Source organism: Cetorhinus maximus, chromosome 9 (assembly GCF_964194155.1).
Source record: "Cetorhinus maximus chromosome 9, sCetMax3.hap1.1, whole genome shotgun sequence".
Taxonomy (NCBI): Eukaryota; Metazoa; Chordata; class Chondrichthyes; order Lamniformes; family Cetorhinidae; genus Cetorhinus; species Cetorhinus maximus.
In genome coordinates, this window is record NC_135887.1 from 95,109,344 (window position 1) to 95,134,198 (window position 24,855).

The 24,855-nt window shown below is 42.9% G+C and overlaps 1 protein-coding gene across 4 annotated transcripts in view; it reads left to right on the plus strand.

Moving 5' to 3' along the window:
• Positions 1-24,855, plus strand: part of abcc8 (ATP-binding cassette, sub-family C (CFTR/MRP), member 8) — a 291,828-nt gene that overhangs the window by 228,792 nt on the left and 38,181 nt on the right. For all 4 annotated transcript variants that reach the window (XM_078549123.1, XM_078549126.1, XM_078549124.1 and 1 more), the window contains 4 exons: positions 9,872-10,038; positions 13,019-13,088; positions 15,916-16,073; positions 18,343-18,435. In XM_078549123.1, coding sequence (XP_078405249.1) covers positions 9,872-10,038; positions 13,019-13,088; positions 15,916-16,073; positions 18,343-18,435 — 488 coding nt within the window. The remainder of the gene's footprint in view (positions 1-9,871; positions 10,039-13,018; positions 13,089-15,915; positions 16,074-18,342; positions 18,436-24,855) is intronic.

Genomic DNA, 24,855 nt, shown 5'->3' on the forward strand with positions numbered 1-24,855 from the left:
CCTTATTTAGCCAAGGATGATGCATCCTTCTCAAAGAGTTTTCTTTATTACTGGGATAAATCTTTGCTGAGAGCTAGTAAATATCTCCATAAAACTTTGCCACTACATCTCAACTGGCCTATCTTTTAATCAAGTTTCCCAGCTCACTTTAGCCGACTCTGCCTTCATATCCTTACAATTACCTTTATTTAGGTTTAAGAAATTAGTCTTTGACCTAAACTTCTCACCTTCAAATTGAATGCAAAGCTCTATCATATTATGGTCGCTGTCGCCTTGAGGCACCTTTACTGAGGTTATTGATTAATCCTGTCTCATTGTACATTAGGTCTACTGGTTGGTTGTAGAATGTACAGCTCTAAGAAATTGACTCAAATACACTCTATGAACTCATTTTCCAGGCTACCTTTGCCAATCTAATTTGCCCAATCTACATGAAGATTAAAGTCACCCATGGTTGTTGCAGTACCTTTCTTACACGGTCCTTTTATTACTTCCTGTATACTCTGTCCTAAGTTTGACTACTGTTAGGGGCCTATAAAACCACTCCCACAAGTGACCTCTTTCCTATTTCTTAACTCTACTGAAGCTGATTCTACATAGTGCTCCTTCGAGCTAAGGCTATCTCTCACTACTGTACTAATGCCATACTTAATTAGAGCTACACAACCACATTTTCCTAGCTTCCTGTCATTCCAAAATGCAGAAGTTGAAGTCAGTGGGCTGATACTAGATAGACTTTTTGCAGGCAATGTTGAACCATTTGTTGGATGGCTTAGGAACTTCTCAAGTTTCATTTGTAAACTTTTCAATATTAACAAACAGCTGACTATCCTGTAAAATATTTCCAATCATTAAAAATTTAGATAGCGGTTAGCAGAGCTCTGCATTGCTGCAAGTACACATGTACAGATTACAGCTATGCTTAGCCAGTAAGCAAGCTAGAACTAACAATATAGTCTTGAAAAAATATATAACATTGGCTGAGACCAGAGTTAGTTGAGGACAAAAAAGATGTTCTAAAGAATATGGAAGCATATATATAAAGCAATGAAACACCCAAGATAACAGCAAAGGCAGAATGCGCTTAGTGACCTCCTTCTGCGCTGCATAATTCTATGAAACCAAGGCTGCAAAATAACTTGCTCCTGATATGTTGCCAAATGGAATTAACTGAATTTTCACATTTATGGCCAGGTGTTAGTGGGTCATTTCTTTTTCCAAGTAACTCTGGCCAGCAACTAAAGCTTCAGTGCTATGCAATCCAGCAAGAGTGAGACAAGGTCATCTGTTTACCCAAAATGATCTTCCTTTATGAGTGGTGAATGCAAGTTCTGATATCTGCTCCATATTTGAAAAAACAACAAATACAATTCATTTTTGGAGTAAATCCTGGCAGCCAGTGCATTTAGTCTACTTTACTCAGCCACAGATCCCTGAATCTACTTTAACACACTCACAATCAAAGGGCAGATTGGTCTGATGCAACCTATTTACTTGGCCTCAAAGGATGAAAATGATAAAATAGAGTTCATTAGCTTAGTTGGCTAGATGGCTAGCATATGCTTCAGAATAACACCAACAGCACAGGTTCAAATCCTGTTCCAGCTGAGGTAGACTTGGAACCTGTCTCCTTGCTCTTCCCCTGAGAGTGGAAGGCAATGGTAAACCACCATTGACAAAAACTGCCAAGAAAACAGCTCAGGATGAAGCAGCTGCAGATAGTGAGCCAAGGACTTGCCTTCACGCAGACTACATATGAATGAATTCATTTGCTATGTACTGGCATTTTGCATTTAATTCCCACTGCTCCCAGCATAATTTAAAACTGTCTAAGAGCATGAGCAATTACTTAAGTCGCTGACGGGAGCAACTGCCTAATGATCCCAAGGATGTAGATTAAAAATAATCCTGTTATCGAGTGTTGTCAGGTACAGCATATCATCTAATGACATGGGTAAGTGCTGCTGTGGCTGCTAGCCTAACTGTAATTATTTCAGAGCATCGAGGAAAGCACAGCAAAGAGATCCGTTTATTTGTTACTCTGCCAGACTGCCCTGAAAATAACCTTTCATGTATACAGTTGTTCAGTCTTAAATCTGCAGAAGAACAGTTTACTGAATAATTACTATTGGTGAATTTTGAATTATCGTCTGTCCTGCCACCCACTCAACTCAGAGAGCTTAGTGGTTGAACTAAAACTGAAAGAATGATGCCATTGTAATGCAGAAGGAAGTAGTCAGTGCTAACTAACGTCGCTTCCTATTGTTTCCCTTTTCGGGGAAGTTTCATCAATGATCTGTATTATAAACTGTCTGATAAACTGTTTGTTACCACTGTTAATATTGCAATCATCTTGTTAAAACCAATTGGTAGTTAAACAGGTGATGGGCATTAATTATCCCAACTGAATAGAATAAAAAAAGTACAGCTGGAACACTTTGTGTAGAAGCTACTAGGAAGTTAGTAGCACTGAGGAGTTGTGTTGGAAATAAACCAGCTTTAACCAAGAGACCAGTCTGGATTAATTCTTTCACCACAACCTCTTATTGTGAGTAACAGCCACCAGTGTTATCTCAATGCAGCCAGATCTGTTGACCTTAATTTCTGGAGACCCTAATGTATTTTGGGACTAGTGCCGCTGCCTTTCTTGATATATATTAATGAACACTAGACTAGTTGTACAGGGCAGCATTTCAAAATTTGCAGATGACACAAAACTTGGAAGTATTGTGAATAGTGAAGAGGATAGTGATAGTCTTAGAGAGGATGGAATGACTGGATAATTGGCAGATGAAATTTAATACAGAGAAATGTGAAGTGATACATTTTAGTAGGAAGAATGGGGAGAAGCAATATAAAATAAAGGGTACAATTTTAAAGGAGGTACAGGAACAGAGAGATCTGTGAGTATATGTGCACAAATTGTTGAAGGCGGTAGGGCAGATTAGGAAAGAGGTTTAAAAAGTGAACCGGACCCTGAGCTTGATAAATAGTGGCATAGAGTACAAAAACAAGGAATTCCAGAAACTAAGGTCAACAGATCTGGCTGCAATGAGATAACACTGGTGGCTATTACTCGCAATAAAACGTTGTGGTGGAAGAATGAATCCAGGCAGGCCTCTTGGTTAAAGCTGGTTTATTCCCAAGACAACTCCTCAGTGCTACTAACTTCCTAACATAAAACTACTAACTTCCATTATAAAACACTGGTTCTGTCTCAACTGGAGTATTATGTTAAATTCCGGGCACTGCACTTTAGGAAGAATGTAAAGGCTTTATAGAGTGTGCAGAAAATGTTTACACAAATATTCCAGGGATGAGGGACTTCAGCTAAGCGGATAGCTTGGAGAAGGTGAGGTTGTTCTCCATAGAAAAGAGAAAGTTGAAAGGCAATTTGATAGAAGTATTCAAAATTATGAGGGGTCTAGACACAGTAGACAGGGAGAAATTGTTCCCGTTGATGGAAATGTTGAGAATCAGATGACACTAAGTTATGGTGGTTTGCAAAAGAAGCAAAGGCGACATGAGGAAATATTATTTTATGCAGCAAATGGCTAGGATCTAGAGTGCACTACCTGAGAGTATAGTGGAGGCAGATTCAATTGTGGCTTTCAAAAGGGTCTTTGATAAGAACCTGAAAAGATTGGCAGGGCTAAGCGAAAAGGCAAAGGAGTGGGACTAGCAGAGTTACTCTTGCAGATAGTGACACGGACATGATAGGCCAATTGGCATATTTCTGAGTTGTAACTATGCTATGGTCCAAGGAAGCCTTTGTAATAGAGGTCCTCTCTATTGTTGCGAAAATGCAGACACACCCAGAAATTGGAAATTCCGCCTCAAACAGGGTGGTGTTTTATAGACAACAAAAACAGAAAATGCTGGAAAAACTCAGCAGGTCTAACAGCATCTGTGGAGAGAAAAACAGAGTTAATGTTTTGAGTCCGTATGACTCTTCTTCAGAGCCCTTCATCAACCGAACGTTCTTCCACTCACTCAATGTCCAAGGGATTTGTGACCGCAACAAGGTCTTCCTTCAAGTGTGTGCAAGGTTTCTTGGTAGCTGCCACGACTCCTTCATAGTAAGGAGCTCCTAACTCCCGCAGCTACTTCAGCCATCAATGCAGATTCATAACAAAAACAGAAAATGCTGGAAAAACTCAGCAGGTCTAGCAGCATCTGTGGAGAGAGAAACAGAGTTAACATTTCGAGTCTGTATGACCCTTCTTTAATGCAGGTCCATAGTTGGCTCCTAGGGGACGAGGGCAACCCATTAAAAACTTGGCTCATAACCCCCTTTAGGACCCCTCAAACTGAGGCAGAGCACAACTGCAACAGCAGCCATGACGTCACAAGGCGTACAATTGAGCAGGCTGTTGGCATTTTAAAGATGCACTTCAGATGCCTTGATTGCTCAGGTGGAGCCCTGCAGTATGCCCCAGCAATTGTATCAACATTGTGCAGCGAAGGGGCCTAGAAATTGATGACGAATATGTAATGGGCAGAGCTCCAGCCTCGGAGGAGGAGGACAAGGAAGATGAGGAGGAAGAGGAAGCCCCTGTCCATTCTGATGATTCCCAAAAGAAGGAGGATGAGGAGGCCACTGTTACAAGGCTATACCCCTTTATCTTTTGAAAATATGATTTTTCAACTTTCAACTGACTAGAGGTTTTGCAATTTAAACTGAGACAGAGGAAACTGCTCAAAAATGCAAGGCCACATTCCAAGGTGAAGGTGAGAAACCAACAAATCACCCAGAGTGTGAAGAGAGAGACATTCCCTCTAATCTAGACACCCATCGGAACTCATAACTGTAAGGAAGAGACATTAGAAATGATAAGTACTGGATATTGAAACAATGGCTGCCACAGACAAACACACCTAAAACCTCTTGGAAATACAAAATGGGTGAAGTATTTCAAGGCAAGGCTACCCAGACACTAGAAAGAGATTGCAAGTGACACGGGGTGTCAAGAAAGTCTTCAGCAGAGGAAACAGGCTGAGGGCTGCTCTCTCTCCCCTTTGGAATAAGAGTGTTGCCCGGTTCAAGAAGCCAACTATACTAGAAACCTACCAGTGAACCGAGATCTCATAATAATTGCAACATTTTCTACATCGGACTGCATCCAAGAAATCAACTAACCTAAATTGGCTGCAACATTTAAAATCTACGTGCGCACGCGTCTCTGTGTGTGTGTGTGTTAGAATGGTTGCACGAGGGCCGAATGCTTGATGCCGCATTTTCATTATGTTTCTCGAGTTTAGTGCTTATTATATTTGCTCTTTCTTTCACTCAAGAAAACCTTGCTTCATTTGTTCCTTATTGCTCAGAGCTTAACCAGTTAAATACATTCTGATTTGGAAAAAGAATATCCTCGTGAAGAAGAAACTTAAACCTTTGTTGTGACCAACCGTGAGGTTGAATAGAGGGGTGCCAGTTCACCCCTTCTCACCTGGTCATAACAGCTGCCAATGGCAGAGCAACTGGGAGGCATGGCCATGTAGCCAGTGCTGACTCTGTGCAGGAGGAGATCATCACCAGATTTATCCTCGTGCAAAATCAGTTCACAGAAGTTCTTCCTATCTCACATTTGCAATCAGCCAGACCCTCATGAGCAACTTCCAAGTAAAGAACTGAAAACTCAAAAGAATTGACGCCATAATTACTCAGGGAAATGCCATCCCCCATGAAGCAGAGAATCAACATCAATGATTTTGAATCAGTTACATTAAAATGGCTGAAACTCTCATATCATAACTATGGGCCTCAACATTATACAAACACACATGATAAGAAGCCTTTGACAACCTGGCCCCCTCACATAAATTCCAGTGCCTGTAAATGAGATGCCAAAGCTGCCACCTTGTCCATAATCAAACCATGCCCACAATGCTGAGAGTGACATGACTTAAGACACCCTTTACATGCTGAGAGGATTGCACATGTCAGAAAACATGCAGATGAGACATATTGTGCAGGATGAGTCCATAACTGCAACAGCTCTTTGAAAAACTTGTGCACATCCATTCCAGCCAATGGCCCAGTTTCTGAGGTGAATGCCATAGCCACATTCCAGGCCTCCATAAACCTCTGCTTCCCTTACAAAGCACATCTTTTATCACCTAGAATGCAAAGTAGTTGGAACAGCAGACAAGCAGTATTTCCTGGAGCTTACATGGCCTGTCGAGCTGCAATGTTTAGACCTAGGCCAATATGTGACACTGCCTTGTGGATGAGTACATTGCACTCAGCACACATGCTCGAGATGCACCTGCTGCCCAGCATCTGTTCATAGAGTCTGATCACTGAAGCTTTCTTAAAGTCAAGTTTGGATGAGCAATGAAAGATTCAAGGAGCATCTCAGTGCTTGAGCCTTTAAACACTGGAATCGTATGTGATAGGCCAGAGGAGGTAGAAGCCCTCCAATGCCTCACAAATATGGTTACACCCTTGCCCCTGATGACTTCATCTCAAGCTGGAGCTCAGCATGTCGCCTTCATTATCACTGATAAGAGCACCCTTCATTATGTTACCATTCTTTTGAAATTCTGTAATGTACAAATACAGACTAAGGCATCTACAAGTGGTGCACATAAATATATTCAAAAAGTGCTCAAATGTGATATATACAGAGTGAAAAGTGTAACCACGGTGAACCCATCAGTGCACTCAAACCCTCCTACAAAGTGCTCTGCCACATGTTCTCTTGGAGGAGGTGGAGGCAGGCTGCTCACTTCACGTTCGATATGGCATTGAGGAGCATGGTGACCGACATTGTCGTGCAGGCAGCCATTGAGAACCTCTTTCAGACTGCAGCCTCTGCATCTCTACATGGACAACACTAGCACATGTGGAGCAGCCAAGGGCTCTGGCAGAGGTGCTGGGGAGGTGGAGGAAGATGAGGGTGCTGAGGAGCTCCTGGCACCATCATCCTCCTCAGTTGCCTCCAAAACCCTGGATTAGCTAGCCTTCAGGTGGAATTGAAGGGATTGGCTGCTAGTGCACAGCAGTCATCAATCCAGGCAACCGCTATGCCAACAGCCCTGTTAAGGGTTTACTTCCCCTTAGTCACACTGTTATGCTGTGACAATGTGCAGATGTGAGGAATCTGGTCAAGGGTCAACTGTGTGAGTGCATGCTAGTAGATGGGTGGCAAGAGAGCAAGTGGATGGGCTATTAACCATGGCGCTGTTCATCATTTGTCTACTGAGTCTTGGCAGCTAACTGCATGACTGCAGAATATCTGTACCGGGTGTGGTGGCAAGAGAATGCCATCTCCATGCTGTGCCTTGTGAATTCACCCCATGCATTCAGCACCTCAGTATACAGTACACCATGAATAGGCAGCAATAATAACAATTTTTTCCTAGGGAAAGCCCATGATAGGTCATCCGTCCCAGGTCAGCTTACAGTCAGACATTTAGGGCAGGATTTCCCAGTCGGTGTTCGGGGGGTGGGACCCGCATGCCAACGTGTAAAATGATGCGGGATGACGTCGGGCAGAACTCCCGACATCACCCTGCGTCATTTCAATTTTCAGGTCAGCAGGGGCGCAGCCGAATCAGCTGTGCGCCCGCAGACCTGTCAACAGTCAATTGAGGCCATTTAGAAAGTAATTGCAGTAGTTAAAGGACCTGCCTGTCCAACCTTAAGGTTGGCGGGCAGGCCAGGAGCCCTGGTGGGCTTCAGAGAAAGCATAAAACCTCATCCACGGGCGGGATGTGGTTTCATGTAGGTTTTTAAAAATTTAATAAAAGTTTAACTAAAAGTGATGGACATGTCCCAACTCATGTGATAGTGTCACATGAGGGGACATGTCAGGAAAATTTTATTTTTCTATTTTTAACATTTTTGAATTTGGAGCCGATCTCCCTGAGGCAGCACTTAGCCTCAGGGAGATGAGTGCGCACTTTCGCGCTCATGTATGAAAGAGCACACTTTCGGCTTAGGGAATCCCCCCCCCACCCCGCCCGCACAGTTGGCCCGCCCACGTGAAATGGCAGCACACCCCCGATTGGGGGCGCCGATCAGAGGCGCATCTGCACGACGGGGGGGAAAATTCTGCCCTTAGAGTTCCCACTCACCTGACAAATCAATGACATCTCCTCCAAGGCACAGGGACTTCACCATAGACATCCAACCTCTCAAATGGGCCTTTCTGAGGGCCCACTTTTTATCTGTGCCCAAGTCACCCAACCCTTCATTACTTCCAGGGTCACTTGCCCCAGCTGCTAACATAACCAGCCCCTCCAGACTAAAATCTGACATTTAGTCAGACATTTATAGAAGTCGGGTTCATGGAGCCGGGAATTCTCCCAACTCTGCGCACCCAAATCGTGTACAAAAATCCAGGCTTAAGAGTTTGTATACTGGATTTAGCCCAATGATTCCCAGGGGATTTTCTTTTTTCTCTTCAATTTTTGTGCATTATTTTATCAGTTCCTGAAGTGGAAAATATTTTCACAACTTACTCTAGATTCAGCATTTACTGGCCAGCTAAGAGTAAGGTGCAGAGTAAAGCCCTTTCTGCCCTGACACAATAATAAAGCTTACCTCTGCTGACAGAAGGAAAGCACCTCTCCTCTGACTTTATCAGTGTGGTATGTATACTACTTGTATGATACATGTAGCCTGTGACAACTTCATGTTCTGTTCTATTCAAATGGTTAAACACAGGGTTCCATTGACAAATATGCATGATCTGTATAATACATTTATACTTTTTAATAGATTTAACAGTGATTTATGAGACATCATTGAGCATGTTTGCATTTGCAATTAACTGCAGTACATGGCTCTGGCACATACAGGGTTAATGTGGGACAGAGTACATTACCGACCATACTGTGATCTAATAAGGCACATGATCCTGACCTAGGGTCAGTATGGTGTTGAGCAGAGACGTGTTAAGACCGAGACATGGAGATAGCTCCTTGCCTATACCCTTTACTGTATATATGTATATAGTTACAAGCAGTTAATAAAGACTTGCTGTTAACAAGCTTGCTTGCTGAAAACTATGAAGACTTCATTAACAGACACACTCTGTGACCATCACCATCCCAACATGAACCCCTTGCAAAAAGTTGCAATTGGACCATTGAAGGGCTCTGTACTTGGCTACATCCATAGCACATTCTAAGACTCAGTGCCTTTTTTACTTGTCTATATGAAATATAGATTTTAAAGTGACAATTACAGAATTACCTACTTATGGCTTTTTTCTTTCATTGCTATTTCAGCAGAAAATAAAAATCCCAGCTGCTTAAGTCTATTGACTAGTATGTTAGTCCAGTTCAGAGATAAATCATTCATTAACTGGGATTTAAAGCATAAAGTTGCAGTTCATAAACAGGAGCATCAACAGCTCCTGCTCAAAAAAACACGTCAATAATTATCATCCATTTTTGTGATATATCAAAAGGCTACAAGTGTTTTATTAATTTAAACTGACATTAAGGTGTTCATTGCCATTTATAGAAATAAAAGAGAAAATTTAAAAATATTTTGGAAAATTAAGCAACATGACTGAATATTTCTGAATGGGACTTAGAGCCTGCCAGAAATCTAGGGATATATTTACACATTTAACAAGCAATTGTAAAGCATTGTTGGGACAGAGCACAGACAGGAATATCAGGCAGGGGGATTGCAGCCTGAAATGGATCTTTTTCCAAATGTTCCTTTTATTAATTTAAAAGTGAGGAACATTTGGAAACCTTTGCCACAGGTTTGCACTTTATGGGGCTCTGTTAGTAATACAGGTAAATCCCATGAAACTCACTTTAAGGAAACAATCTTGCTAATTTTATTTCTCTGGTGGTCAGTATTGTATCCTTGTACATTGCTTTTATCTTATATTTGCTGCTCCAGGACTGTCGCTTCAATCATTCCTCCTACACCATAGTGTTCAGCATTCTCTGCTGCCTGGGAATTGTCCTCTGCTTAGTTTCCTCTATTGCTGTGGAATGGACAGGTCTCAAAGTGACTAAGGAACTACACAAGAGTTTGCTCAACAAGGTCATCCTGGCACCAATGAGGTATTACATTCCTTTTTAAAATGGTATTCCATTAATATTGACTTAAAATTTGAAGGACGTAATTTTAACCCTGATTTTAATCAGGAAACTGACATGACTCAGATTACCAGCCGCTTTTCACCGTTTGATTTCAGTTCACCAGCATGTGGATTAAGCTGGAGTTACTCCCATAGTTTAAAAAAGGCTTGTGACATTTATGTGGTCTTTTTTTAATTCATTCATGAAGTGTGGGCTTCGATGGCTGGGCCAGAATTTATTGCCCATCCTTAGTTGCCCTTGAGAAGGTGGTGGTGAGCTGCCTTCTTGAACTGCTGCAGTCCATGTGGTGTAGGTACACCCACAGTGCTGTTAGGAAGGGAGTTCTAGGATTTTGACCCAGCGACAATGAAACAACAGTGATATATTTCCAGTCAGGATGGTGAGTGACTTGGAGGGGTACTCCCAGGTGGTGGCGTTCCCATCTATCTGCTGCCCTTGTCCTTCTAGATGGCAGTGGTCATGGAAGGCGCTGTCTAAGGAGCCTTGGTGAATTCTTGCAGTGCATCTTATAGATGGTACACACTGCTGCATCGGTGGTGGAGGGAGCGAATGTTTGTGGATGTGGCCAGGTTGGATTTGTCCTGCTTTTTGTGTACAGGACATACCTGGGCAATTTTCCACATAGCGGGGTAGATGCCAGTGCTGTAGCTGTACTGGAATAGCTTGGCTAGGGTCACGTTAAGTTCTGGAGCACAAGTCTTCAGTACTATTGCCGGAATATTGTCAGGGCCCATAGCCTTTGCACCATCCCGTGCCTTCAGCTGTTTCTTGATATGACGTGGAGTGAATTGAATTGGCAGAAGACTGGCACCTGTGGTGTTGGGATCCTCCAGATGAGGTCGAGATGGATCATCCACTCGTCACTTCTGGTTGAAGATTGTAGCAAATACTTCAGCATCATCTTTTGCACTGATGTGCTGGGCTCCTCCATCATTGAGGATGGAGATATTTGTGGAGCCTCCTCCTCCAGTGAGTTGTTTTAATTGTCCACCACCATTCACGACTGGATGTGGTGGGACTGCAGAGCTTAGACCTGATCCTTTGGTTGTGGGATTGCTTAGCTCTGTCTATCACTTGCTGCTTATGCTGTTTGGCATACAAGTAGTCCTGCGTTATAGCTTCACCAGGTTCACACCTCTTTTTTGGATATGCCTGGTGCTGCTTCTGGGATGCCCTCCTGCATTCTTCATTGAACCAGGGTTGATCCCCTGGCTTTATAGTAATGGTAGAGTGGGGGATATTCCAGGCCATGAGGTTACAGATTGTGCTCAAGTATAATTCTGCTGCTGCTGATGGCCCACAGTGCCTCATGGATGCCCAGTCTTGACTTGCTAGATCTATTTGAAATCTATCCCATTTAGCATGGTGGTAGTGCCACACAACATGATGGAGGGTTCCTCAATGTGAAAATGGGACTTCGTCTCCACTACGACTGTGTGGGTGTCACTCCTACCGATACGGTCATGCCCAAATGCAACTGTGGCAGGCAGGTTGGTGAGGATGAAGTCAAGCATGATTTTCCCTTTTGTTGTTTCCCTCACCACCTGCTGCAGACCCAGCCTAGTAGCTATGTCCTTTAGGGCTTGGCCAGTAGTGGTGCTACCTAGCCACTCTTGGTGATGGACATTGAAGTCCCCCACCCAGAGTACATTCTGCACCCTTGCCACCCTCAGTGCCTCCTCCAAGTGATGTTCAACATGGAGGAGTACTGATTCATCAGCTGCAGGAGGACGGTATGTGGTAATCAGCAAGAGGTTTCCTTGCCCATGTTTGACCTGATGCCATGAGACTTCATGGGGCCCAGAGCTGATGTTGAGGACTCCCAGGGCAACTCCCTCCCGACTGTATGCCACTGTGACGCCACCTCTGCTGGGTCTGTCCTGCCAGTGGGACAGGACATTCCCAGGGATGGTGATGGTGGTGTCTGGGATATTATCTGTAAGGTATGATTCTGTGAGGATGATATGTCAGGCTGTTACTTGACTAGTCTGTGAGACAGCTCTCCCAATTTTGGCACTAGGTCCCAGGTGTTAGTAAGGAGGACTTTGCAGTGTTGACAGGGCTGAGTTTGCCCTTGTCATTTACGATGCCTAGGTCGATGCTGGCTGGTCCGTCCAGTTTCATTCCTTATGAACCTCATTACGGCAATTGCTAGTGTTTTTCAGCCAAAGTTAGAGAGCCCAAATGTGAAGTAAGTAGGTAGCTTAGGGAACCTGGAATTTTCTAAATCTGCCAACAGTCTATAATGGTTTAATATAAAAGCAAAATACTGAAGATGCTGGAAGTCTGAAATAAAAACAGGAAATTCTGGAAAAACTCAGCAGGTCTAGCAGCATCTGTAGAGAGAGAAACAGGGATAGTGTTTCGAGTCCGTATGGCTCTTCTTCAGTCTAATGGTTTATCTGCTTTGATGCAGACCACTGAGTTTCCTGGCAGACGGATAAAGTAATGCTATTATTTCTTGTCAGAATTTCACACTTTAAAACAAATAAATTGGTCAGTGCATAGCTGGTTACAAATAGCTACTGGTGATAATTTTCAAAAATTGCAATGGTAATCCTGATCCCAAAAGGAATCAACACAATTGATCCATGCAAGTAATTTGCTTCATGTACCAGGCACTACAAGGTAAAAATGAGGAAGTTAGAAGCTAGGAGTGACAAGGGAAATTACACAAGAGTTTCACTCTTAGGACAATTAGAGTTATGGGCAAGTGTCTCACAACATGTAATTTAAGCGTTATTGAGAACTAATTGCTGACTCAATTATACTGCTGGTCAGTCACCAGAAATCACTGCAAATAGATGCAAACTGAGCATTGTAGCAGAAATAAGTCTTATGGGCAAGTCAAGGGAATGAAGTAGAGCACTGTAAAATGCAAAGTAACCATCAGCTCTGAAACTTCAGTGCAAATTCCTTATTGGCGCCTGTTTTCCTTCAGGTTCTTTGAAACCACCCCTCTTGGAAACATACTGAATCGATTTTCTGCAGACACTAATATCATTGACCAGGTAAGGCACTTCTATAATTTTCCAGAAGTCCCCTATTGTGACAATTTTCTTGCATTATGCCAGAATGATCATGAAACTCCAACAGGTGAAGGTGTAAAGATCAAGTAATTACCACCTAGCAACAGCCTACAGTAGTTAAGAATTGATGTAAAGATGTAAATAGGATGACCTGCAAAGATTTAGATGGTAGAATGGAGACAGTAATAGTGTAACCTTTCTTTCACATTCAAATAAAGAGGGACGGCTTTCTCCTGGATTATTTTAATTTAAGATGGTCTCTGTGCATGGATCAGCAACTTAATTATAAATTATAAGGTGCAGGTCTTTCATCTGTCATTTTGTCCAACTTCATGTTTCCAATCTATTAAAAATGTACTTATTACCCGTGACACTGTTGCGATGTCGAAGCATCAGAGCATTTCTCAGATTTTGATTTGAATTCTCCATAATGTTTTGTTTTGATTGAGGTGGTGTGTTATTGGCACAGAAATACCAGCTTACTTTACAATTCCTGAAAGCTCTCCCGTGCGAGACTCCAGATTTATCTCCCAGCTGCTGCAACTGAATGTACTATAATGCTGAATGCCTTTTGTCTAAATGTCTATATTCTACATAGCGATATGCTTTTCATATATACATGTCATGTCCACAGTATTAACCTGTTGTCACAGTGAAATTCTGTTAGACTGGGCAAAAAGTCTGATTGCTGTAATTAAACAATACCTAAAATCATTCAAAGTTTAAAATTGTTGTTTAATGAGGTATGTCCACAGATTGAAAATTACTTGTAAATATCTGGCTCCAAGTCAGAAAAAAAGTGATGTTATTCAGCTCAGTTAGTGGAACTCGGAAGAGTTAACAGGCTGTAGGTTGTTAAATCTATTATAACACTTGAGCACATAATCTAGGTTGAGATGTCAATGCAGAACTGATGGCAGACTGCTGGACTACCTTTCCACTGCGTTCTGGGTTTGCGGCTCCACTGAGCAATCCATGCTATGTTCCCTGACTGCCGCTTACCTGGGGGCCGGATGCAGGGATCAATGCAGTATCATTTGTTGTATTGGTCCCTGCCAGGTGCACAAAGCTACTGAGATGTGGACACAAAGGAGAGCTGTCCCTTCTATCAAAGCTGCACATCCTGGGAGATTGTCCTCAGAGCCTCACCTGGCTATGATGTTACTGAAACCTTTATAAGTGTTTGCTCCTGAGTTTCAGGTTCCACAGTTATGAAGCCATTGTTACCTTTGTATTTAGCCTCAATGGGGAAAGGGGCATTTCCCACTCTCCACTCCTCTGGATGCACCATTATAGGTGAATCCCTCAGTGTCAATTCCTCACTACCCCTAACTAATATCCCTAGGTGTAAGTCTCTGAGCTGGTACCTGGGAGAGAGAAATCATGTACTACAGGCAGTAACTTTTAGGATGTTTGAGACAGAGAAAGATGGGCTGGATTGAGTCAAGTGGAAGTGTTGCCTGGGATAGTATCCTCACCTTCATCATCATCCACCTTGTGAGATGAAGGGGAATAAAGACCCTTCTTCTCTCCCAGCAGCTGAGGCTGTATTTCTGTGGTGGATCTGCAGGGAAGGATGATAGCAGATAAGAAAGGATGGGCACAACCCCCTCAGGATAAAAGGAGACCTATGAGCCTATCAGCAGCAAATGTGGGAAAGGAACAGTATGTGACTGGAGGAGCAGCCCCTTGCAAAATCTTGAATTTCACTTACCTGTCTTACTGGCATTTTGAACAGTAGCTCTGAGGGCCATATAGAGGGGCTTCGCAAGCTGCTGCTGGTTGAACAAGCCTGGATTAGCATAACTTCCAGATTTCTGTATTCTATACCTCTATTTATAAAGTCCAGCATCCCATATTGTCTATTAACTGCATTGTTAACCTTCAGAGATTTCTATACAACATGCTCAGGTCTCTCTCTTGCACCCATTTTAAAATTGTACCATTTTGCTTGTACTGCCTCTCTTCATTCTTCCTGCCAAAATTGTCACTTCACACTTTTCTTTGTTGGAATTTATCTGCCTTCTGTCCATCCATTCCGACACCCTCTCTCATCTTCCTCATTGTTTCCTTCCTTTTATGTCATCTCAAACTTTGAAATAGTACCCTGTACCTCCAAGTCAAATTCATTAATGTATATCAAAAACAGCAGTGACCTGAGTACTGAACCCTGGGCAACAACTCTGTGTATCTGCCTCCAGTCTGAATAGTGGTCATTCACAAGCGTCTTAATTTTGCATCCACGCTGCTACTGCCTCTTATTTCCCTTGGGCTTCACTTTTGCTAATAAACTTAATATGTGGTACTTTATCAAATGCCTTTTAAAAGTCCATATACTCAACATTAACTGAGCTGTCCTCATCCACACTTTATTACCTCATTAAAAATCACAAACAAGTTAGTCAAACATAATTTCTCCTTAACGATGTTTTGCTGGCTCTCTTTTATTAGTCTATGCTTGTCCAAGTGCTGCTAATTTTCTCTTGATTATTGTTTCTAAAATATTTTTGTTAAACATTGAGTGCTTCTAACATCACGGCAGAAGTGCTATAGATTTGATTTAATGAAGCTATACCTCTATGAGGAAGCTAATCTGACATTAGTAGGGATACCCAGTCATCTTTCAGTAGCAACCTCATATGTTCAGTTTCTTGTCACAGTCAGATTCTTGATTCCTCACCGATAGTAACAGTACTGTTCAAGTGATAAGTTGTTTTGATTGATAGATTTTAAGGATGGGGGCTGATGGTGAAATTCTGCCCTTTTTGATTTTGCATGGATTGATGGCTTTCATGTGTTTTATTTTCAGCACATTCCTGCCACCCTGGAGTGTCTCAGTCGATCAGCTCTTCTGTGTGTCTCTGCCTTGGCTGTGATCTCGTATGTGACCCCTGTCTTCCTCATCACCCTTATTCCTCTTGCTGTGGCTTATTACTTCATTCAGAAATACTTCAGAGTAGCATCCAGGTAACTGCCATCAGGAACTGAATTTGCTGTTGTATAGAGAGATATACAAGATCAACTGGTGAAGGATGAAACTGAAGCCACTCTTTGCACACTTTTTTATATTATTTAGAATTACGCATTACAAGCATACACCTCCTAACCCAACAACTACAGTTTTAATCTGTATTCTTATAGGTGCTTAAGTAAATTCCCAGTTAATTCCCACTACAGTATACAGTTAACATCTCCAATGGCTCTACTCTGTCATCCAGGTGGGTGGAACTGCCCTAGCTTGGTTCCATTCTTATATATGTAATAATAGCCAGAAAATCATCTCCAATGGCTTTTCTTCCCACTCTTGCTCTGTCACCTCTGGAGTTCCCCAAGGATCTATTCTTGGCCCCCTTCCATTTCTCATCTGCATGCTACCCCTCAGCGATATCATCCAAAAACATAACATGAGGTTCACATGTATGCAGCTGACACTCTGCTCTATCTCATCACTGCCTCCTTAAGCCCCTCCATTGACTTTGATTTGTCACACTCCTTGTCTGACACCTGATACTGGATGATCAGAAAGTTCCTCCAAATAAATATTGGGGAGGATGCAACCATTGTCATTTGTCCCTGTCAGAAACTCTGTTCTCTGTTTTCATCTCTGATAACTGTGTTAAGCTGAGTGAGACCATTTGTTGTGTTTGACCCAGAGTTGAATTTCCAACTACTGATCCACATCATCTCTAAGACTTCCTACTTCCACCTTCATTATTTTGTTTGATCCCAGGCTTCCCTCAGCTCATCTTCTGCTGAAACACTCATCTATAACTTTGTTACCTCCAGACTTGACTATTCCAATGCTCTCCTGTTTGGCTACCCATCTTCCACCTTACATAACTTGTGTTCATCCAAAACTCTGCTGTCTGTATCTTAACCTATTCCAAATCTCATTCACCCATCACCCTTGTGCTTGCTGACATGCACTGGCTCCTCTTCCAGCAATTCCTCAATTTTAATATCTTCATCCGTGTTTTCAGGTCCCTCCATTGCCTCACTTCTCCCTATGTGTCTCCTCCTCCAGCCCTACAAATCTTTGTGACCTCTGCACTCCTCCAAATCAAGACTTTTGAGCCCCTCTGATTTTAATCACTCCATCATTGGTGGCTGTGCTTTCAGGTGCCTTGGCCTTAAGCTCTAGCATTACCTTCCTAAACATCTCTGCCTCTCTAACTCACTCTATTCTTTTCAAATGCTCCTAAGAACCTACCTCTTTGATCCAGCTTTTGATTGTATTTCCTGACCTCTCCTACTATAGCTCGGTGTCAAAAATGTTTTCTGCTAACATGAAGTTGCACTGCTATATGTGACTTTTCTGTGTTTAAAAACACTGCATATATGCAAGTAGTTGTTATTGCCATACAGATCGATCTTTTTCTTTGGAGATATTGAACAAAATGATCACACTAGTTTCATGTTTTGGTGTGTGTGGCTTTAATGCTTGAATCCTATTGTGAGCATTTTCAAAGTGGAGAGATGTGAGATACACTTAAAGAAAATTAAACTACCCTCAAATTTATTTTATATCTCATTAAAATTCAAAGTATAAACATTGGAACTCAACTACCAGCACACCTGTTGTATCAGCAAAATGCAAAAACGGAAATAGCACAATCCCTTATTGCAATAGAAGAATTTCATAACTATGTATAATAGTCTTCTTTCTTCCCACACCTAGTGGCTTATGAGGCAGACAAAGTATGTGCTTATGTCTGTTTCCATAGCCAGTTTTTCCTGGTACAGGTTGCAAGCCTGACACCAGAAGCTGTAACTTGAGGAGTGCCACTCCACATCAATCATGGCTGACCAGGGCTCTCTCCCGCTCTTACAGCCTGCGATGGACGTAATGGAAGGATTTACAGGTTGTAAGTCCATGTTATGAAAACACTTTCCGTGGACATCAAGTCCTGGAGTTTGACATGAACCCAGAGCTTCTGGCTCAGAGGCAGGGACACTACCCATTACGCCACAAGGCCTTGTTTCATGAATAATATTATCACTGGTAAATTCTGAATTCTTCCTTTTTGATTGAACAAATTGGATATTCTGATCCCACATGTGCACCTTTCATACAATTCAGATGTTCAAGTTAGTAATTAACAATCTTATTGTAGCTGAGGGTATATCAGAATATATTCCAGTGCATCTGAATTAGAATGTCCATCATGTCAATGAAGCGGTGGGATAAGATCTTTAACACTTCAATGGAATTCTCTTCATTCTCCTGTTTCTGCAGAGACCTCCAGCAATTGGACGACAGCACACAACTTCCCCTATTATCCCACTTTTCTGAGACTGTGGAGGGTCTAACCACAATACGAGCCTTGAGGTAAAGCAATATAAACTCAGGTTAAAATGGCATTGTTATTCTGCCAGAATTTGTTGTATAGAATGTTACCTATTAATAATGTGCCCTATAATCCTCTTGCTGCTGTTTGTTACTTCATCCAGATATACTTCAGAGTGACATCCAGGTAACTGCCTATTAGGAATGGAATCTGTTGTCGTGTAGGGAATTAATATAACACAACCAGTCTAATAATATCAAAATGTAGAATATTAGTACTTCTTGTAAAATTTACTATCATGAATTGTGACCAATTTTACATAATACTATTTTTGGCACAGTTACCCTGTAGAGTTATTGATCAAGGGATAATATTAGTCCTGTAGACAATTGATAAATTTTGGATTGTACTTTACTAAGGAGTGTGTATGTGGCTTTCAAATTTGTGGGATGGAGAAGGGCAAAATTGTGACAGTATTTATGTGAACGGCCGGTATTTGGAGCTGAATCCTATTCTACCAGGTTTTCACTCCATGTACAATGTGTCCAAATTGACTCCCACCTAATAAGTAGAAGGCAACCACCACTCAAAAAAAAAGTCTAAACATGCAAATGATGATTTTAGGATTGAGTAATCTCCCCGTCCTAAATCTCCAATGTCCTGAATCCCATACTTTCAATATGTATCTGTCTAGTTTTAACAGTTCCAAAGGGCACCTAACCTACCCAAAGGGTATGTAATGTCCACCAAAGGCAGCTGACTTCCACCAAAGGGCATCTTACCTTCCTCAAAGTTGTCCAGAGACCAGATCAAAGGGGTACCTTACTTCTCCAAAGGGGTACCAAATGAATCCACAAAGTTCAGACCTGCTGTTACCTGGCCTAACCCTAATCTGCACACTTATGGCCTACCAATATCCCACTTCAGTGGAGGCAGCTGTTGATTTATATGGCCAGCTGCCTCCGTAAACCAGGCATACATGAAACATGTCTTTCCCCCAATCCCGTCCCCATGAATACCCGCTCTTCTGATCTTTTGATGGAGTGAAGGTCATTGCTAAAGAAGCAAGATGGTTGGGTTCAGGAGATAACGTTGAGGAATTCCTGAAGCAATTTCCTGGAGCTGAAATGATCAGCCTCCAATAACCACAACCATCTTCCTTTGTGCCTGCTATGACTCCAGCTAGTTGAGAGTTTCCCCCCGATTTCCATTGATTTCAATTTTGCTGGCATACTTGATGGAACACTTGGGCAAATACTGCTTTGATATCAAAGGCAGACACTCCCACCTCTTCTGTGAAATGGAGCTCTTTTGTATTTGTTTGGACCAAAGCTGTAATGAAGTCAGGAGCTAAGTGGCCCTAATGGAACTCAAACTGAGCATTCGTAATTGGGAACTAGCAGCAAATCTCCTGAATCTTTATTGATTGCCAGCATTCAACATGCAAGGAAGCTTCAACAGACAAACATTTATGGTAATCTGTAATGCAGAAGAAATTAAGGAAGGAAGGGGCCTAAATAGCTGAAGACACGGCCCCTAAAGGTAAGACAGCACCTGGCACTGTTCCTGTTTCAGCTCATCTCCTATTGAAGCCTCAAGATTTGTCACCTAAAGACTTAGCCATTCTTATCGTCTCTTCGATGGCCTCACTTATTTAAAACTCTTCCGATGTATACACCCCATCCCAAGTCCCACTGGGTGTCAGAGGTCAAGCTTTCAACTGCCTCTCCAGAAAGGGAACATGAACAAAATGCATGTTCTGTGTAATTAACAGACTGCTGAGAAAGGCTGATTTGGTCCTAGGCCAGTTAAGGAGAAAATCAGTCCAGAGCCTGTCTCGATTTGATTTGGTAATAAGATCAGGCCAAAAGAAAGGTTTACTTTGTCCATGAGCAGTGTGGTGATATATTTATTTTGCTGCTAGAAGTGATTGTAAATTAAGCTAAAATGAGATTTTTGCTATAATTGTTGCTCCACATCTTTACTCAATGACTGTAAAATAATAATGCATATCTAGCCTCATCTAACTATAGACTTAATCAGTTTGCTGTTCAGAAAATTAAAAAAGCACATATGCAGCAGTACCTATGAAGGGTATGAAATCTGTCACCACATTAGTGCTCTGGTGGTGAAAATCAAAATCTACCATTTAGTGTTGGGAAATCGAGGAATGTAAAAGAGCAAACATTGAATGCTATTTTATGAACTTTTATGAAAAGACTTATGATCTTTTACAATCCTGTACCTTCTAATGTTCCAGGATATCATTGTGGCATTGGGGAGACAGTGGTGTGGTGGTATTGTTGCTGGACTAGTAATCCAAAGACTCAGGGTAATGCTCTGGGGACCCAGGTTTGAATCCTGCCATAGCAGATGGTGGAATTTGAATTCAATAAAAATCTGGAATTAAAAGTCTATTGATGAAACCTTTGTCGATTGTTGTAAAAACCCATCTGGTTCACGAATGCCATTTAGGGAAGGAAATCTGCCACCTTTACCTGGCCTGGCCTACATGTGACTTCTCACCCACAGCAATCTGACTCTTAAACGCCCTCCGAAATTGCCATGCAAGCCATTCAGTTGTATCAAACTGCTACAAAGTCTCAAAGGCATGAAACTGGACGGACCACCTGGCATCAAAATAGGCATCAAAAACGACGAAGGAAAACTCAGCCCTATCGACCCTGTAAAGTCCTCCTTATCTGGGGGCTAGTGCCAAAATTGGGAGAGCTGTCTCACAGACTAGTCAAGCAACAGCCTGACACAGTCATCCTCACGGAATCATACCATACAGACGATAGCCCAGACACCACCATCACCATCCCTGGGTATGTCCTGTCCCACCAGCAGGACAGACCCAGCAGGGGTGGTGGCACAGTGGTATACAGTCGGGAGGGAATTGCCTTAGGAGTCCTCAATTTTGACTCTAGACCCCATCAAGTCTCATTGCATCAATTCAAACACGGGCAAGGAAATTTCCTGCTGAATACCAAATATTGAGTCCCCACAGTTGCTGAATCAGTGCTCCTCCATGTTGAACAACACTTGGAGGAAGCACTGAGGGTGCCAAGGGTGCAGAATTTACTCTGGGTAGGAGACATCAATGTCCATCGCCAAGAGTGGCATGATAGCACCCCTACTGACCGAGCTGGCCGAGTCCTAAAGGACATAGCTGCTAGACTGAGTCTGCGACAGGTGGTGAGGGAACCAACAAGAGGGAAAAACATATTTGGCCTCATCCTCATCAACCTGCCTGCCACAGATACATCTGTCAATGACAGTATCGGTAGGAGTAACCACTGCACAGTCCTTGTGCAGACAAATTCCCATCTTCTCATTGAGAATACCCTCCATCGTGTTGTGTGGCACTACGACCATGCTAAATGGGATAGATTTCAAACAGATCTAACAATACAAGACTGGGAAACCATGAGGAACTATGGGCCATCAGCAGCAGCAGAATTGTACTCAACCACAATCTATAACCTCATGGCTTGGCATTTCCCCACTCTGCCATTAACACCAAGCCAGGGGATCAACGCTGGTTTAATGAAGAGTGCAGGAGGGCATACCAGGATCAGCACCAGGCATACCTAAAAATGGGTTGTCAATTTAGTGAAGTTACAGCACAGGACTACTTGTGTGCCAAACAGCATAAGCAGCAAGTGATAGACAGAGCTAAGCGACTCCACAACCAATGGATCAGATCTGAACTCTGCAGCCCTGCCACATTTAGCCGCAAATGGGGATGAACAATTAAACAAGTCACTGGAGGAGGAGGCTCCACAAATATCCCCATTCTCGATGATGCCCATCGTGTGAGTGGCAAGTGCCAATTGGATGATCCATCTCGGCCTCCTCTGGAGGTCCCCAGCATCACAGATGCCAGCCTTCCACCAATTCTACTTACTCCACATGATATTACAAAATGGCTGAAGGCACTGGATACTTATTCTGGCAGTAGCACCGAAGAATTGTGCTCCAGAACTTGCCGCGCCCCTAGCCAAACTGTTTCAGTACAGCTACAACACCGGCATCTACCCAGCAATGTGGAAAATTGCCCAGTTAAGTCCTGTACACACAAAGCAGGGCAAGTACCACCCTGCCAATTACCGCCCCATCAGTCTATTCTTGATCATCAGTAAAGTGCTATCAAGCGGCACTTGCTTAGCAATAACGTGCTCATTGACACTCAGTTTAGGTTGAGCCAGGACCACTCAGCTCCTGACATCATTACAATCTTAGGGCTGAATTTTTAGCTCAGCAGGTGGGCGGGTACACGCCCGATCTGACCAAGCATAAAATGACGCGCGATGTCGTCAGCAAGCATCCCGACTTCATCGCGCACGTGTGCAATATTTCAGTCGGCGGGTAAGTGCCAGAGTTGGCAGTGTGTCCAACGACAATTAAAAGGCCTATTAAGGCCATTAAAAAGGTAATTGAAAGAAATTTTTCATTGCCCGTCCAACCTTAGGGTTGGCAGGCTGGCAAAAAGGCCAAGCGGGCTTTGCATATTTTAGGAAACCTCATCCACGGGCAGGATTAGGTTTTCAACAGCTAATAAAAATAAAATAAAAATTTTTAAATTTCATTTATAACATGTCCCTGCTCATGTGACGGGGACATGTTTTATAACATTTTCAAAATCTTTATTTTTAATGTCTTACACTGTTCACAAAGCTGCCTCAGGGATCATTTCCAGTGCATACCCGCGCGCATGCACAAAGTTTGCTGCTTGCATTAAACGCTGGGCGGGCCTTAATTGGACCGCCAGGGTGAAATTGCGGTCTGGCCCTGATCGCGGGCGGCAGTCAGCTTCCCAACCGCTCCCACCGAGCCCACCTGACGGGGGAAAAATCCTCCCATTAGTTCAAACATCAACAAAAGTACTGAACCCCAGTGTGAGGTGAGAGTGACTGCCCTTGATATCAAGGCCATATTTCACCAAGTGTGGCATCAAGGAGCCCGAGCAAAACTGGAATGAATCGAAATAAGGGGAAAACTCTCCACTAGTTGGAGTCACACCTAGTACAAAGGAAGATGGTTGTGGTTGTTGGAGGTCAGTCATCTCGGCTCCAGGACATCACTGCAGGAGCTTCTCAGGGTAGTATCCTCGGCCCAACCATCTTCAGCTGCTTCATTAATGACCATCCTTCCATCATAAGGCCAGAAGTGGGGATGTTCGCTGATGATTGCACAATGCTCAGCACCATTCATAACTCCTCAGATACTGAAGCAGTCCATATCCAAATGCAGCAAGACATGGACAACATTCAGACTTGGGCTGACAAATGGCAAGCAACATTTGCACCCTACAAGTACCAGGCAATGACTATCTCCAAGAGAGAATCCAAACATCACCTCTTGACATTCAATGGCATTACCATCACCGAAACCCCCATTATCAACATCCTGGGGGTTGCCATTGACCAGAAACTGAACTGGACTAGCCATGTAAATACTGTGGCTACAAGAGCAGGTCAGGGGCTAGGAATCCTGCGGCGAGTAATGCACCTCCTGTCTCCCCAAAGCCTGTCCACCATCTACAAGGCACAAGCCAGGAGTGTGATGGAATACTCTTCACTTGCCTGGTTGAGTATAGCTCCAACAACACTCAAGAAGCTGGATACCATCCAGACAAAGCAGCCCGCATGATTTACACCCTTTCTACAAGCATTTGCTCCCTCCACCACTGACAAAGTAGCAGTAGTGTGTACCATCTACAAGATGCATTGCAGAAACTCATCAAGACTCTGTAGATAGCATCTTCCAAACCCATGATCATTACCATCTAGAAGGACAAGGGCAACAGATAGATGGGAACACCACCACCTGGAAGTTCTCCTACCTAGAGTCACAGAGTCAAAGACGTCTATAGCACAGAAAAAGGCCCTTCGGCCCATCGACTCTGCACCGGTCAAACAAGTACCTAACTATTCTAATCCCATTTTCCAGCACTAGGCCCATAGCCTTGTATGCCATGGCATCGCAAGTGCACATCCAAATACTTCTTAAATGTTATGAGGGTTTCTGCTTCTACCACCCTTTCAGGCAGTGAGTTCCAGATTCCCACCACCCACTGGGTGAAAAAATTCTTCCACACATCCCCTCTAAACCTCCTTCCACTTACCTTAAATGTATGACCCCTGGTTATTGATCCCTCCACCAAGGGGAAATGTTCCTTCCTATCTATCCTATCTATGCCCCTCATAATTTTATACACCTTAATCATGTCCCCCCTCAATCTCCTCTGCTTCAGGGAAAATAACCGCAGTCTATCCAATCTCTCCTCATAACTAAAACTCTCCAGCCTAGGCAACATCCTGGTAAATCTCCCCTGCACTCCCTCTAGTGCAATCGCATCCTTCCTATAATGTGGATTCCAGAACTCAACGCAATACTCTTGCTGTGGCCTAACCAGTGTTTTATACAGTTCCAGCATAACCTCCCTGCTCTTACAT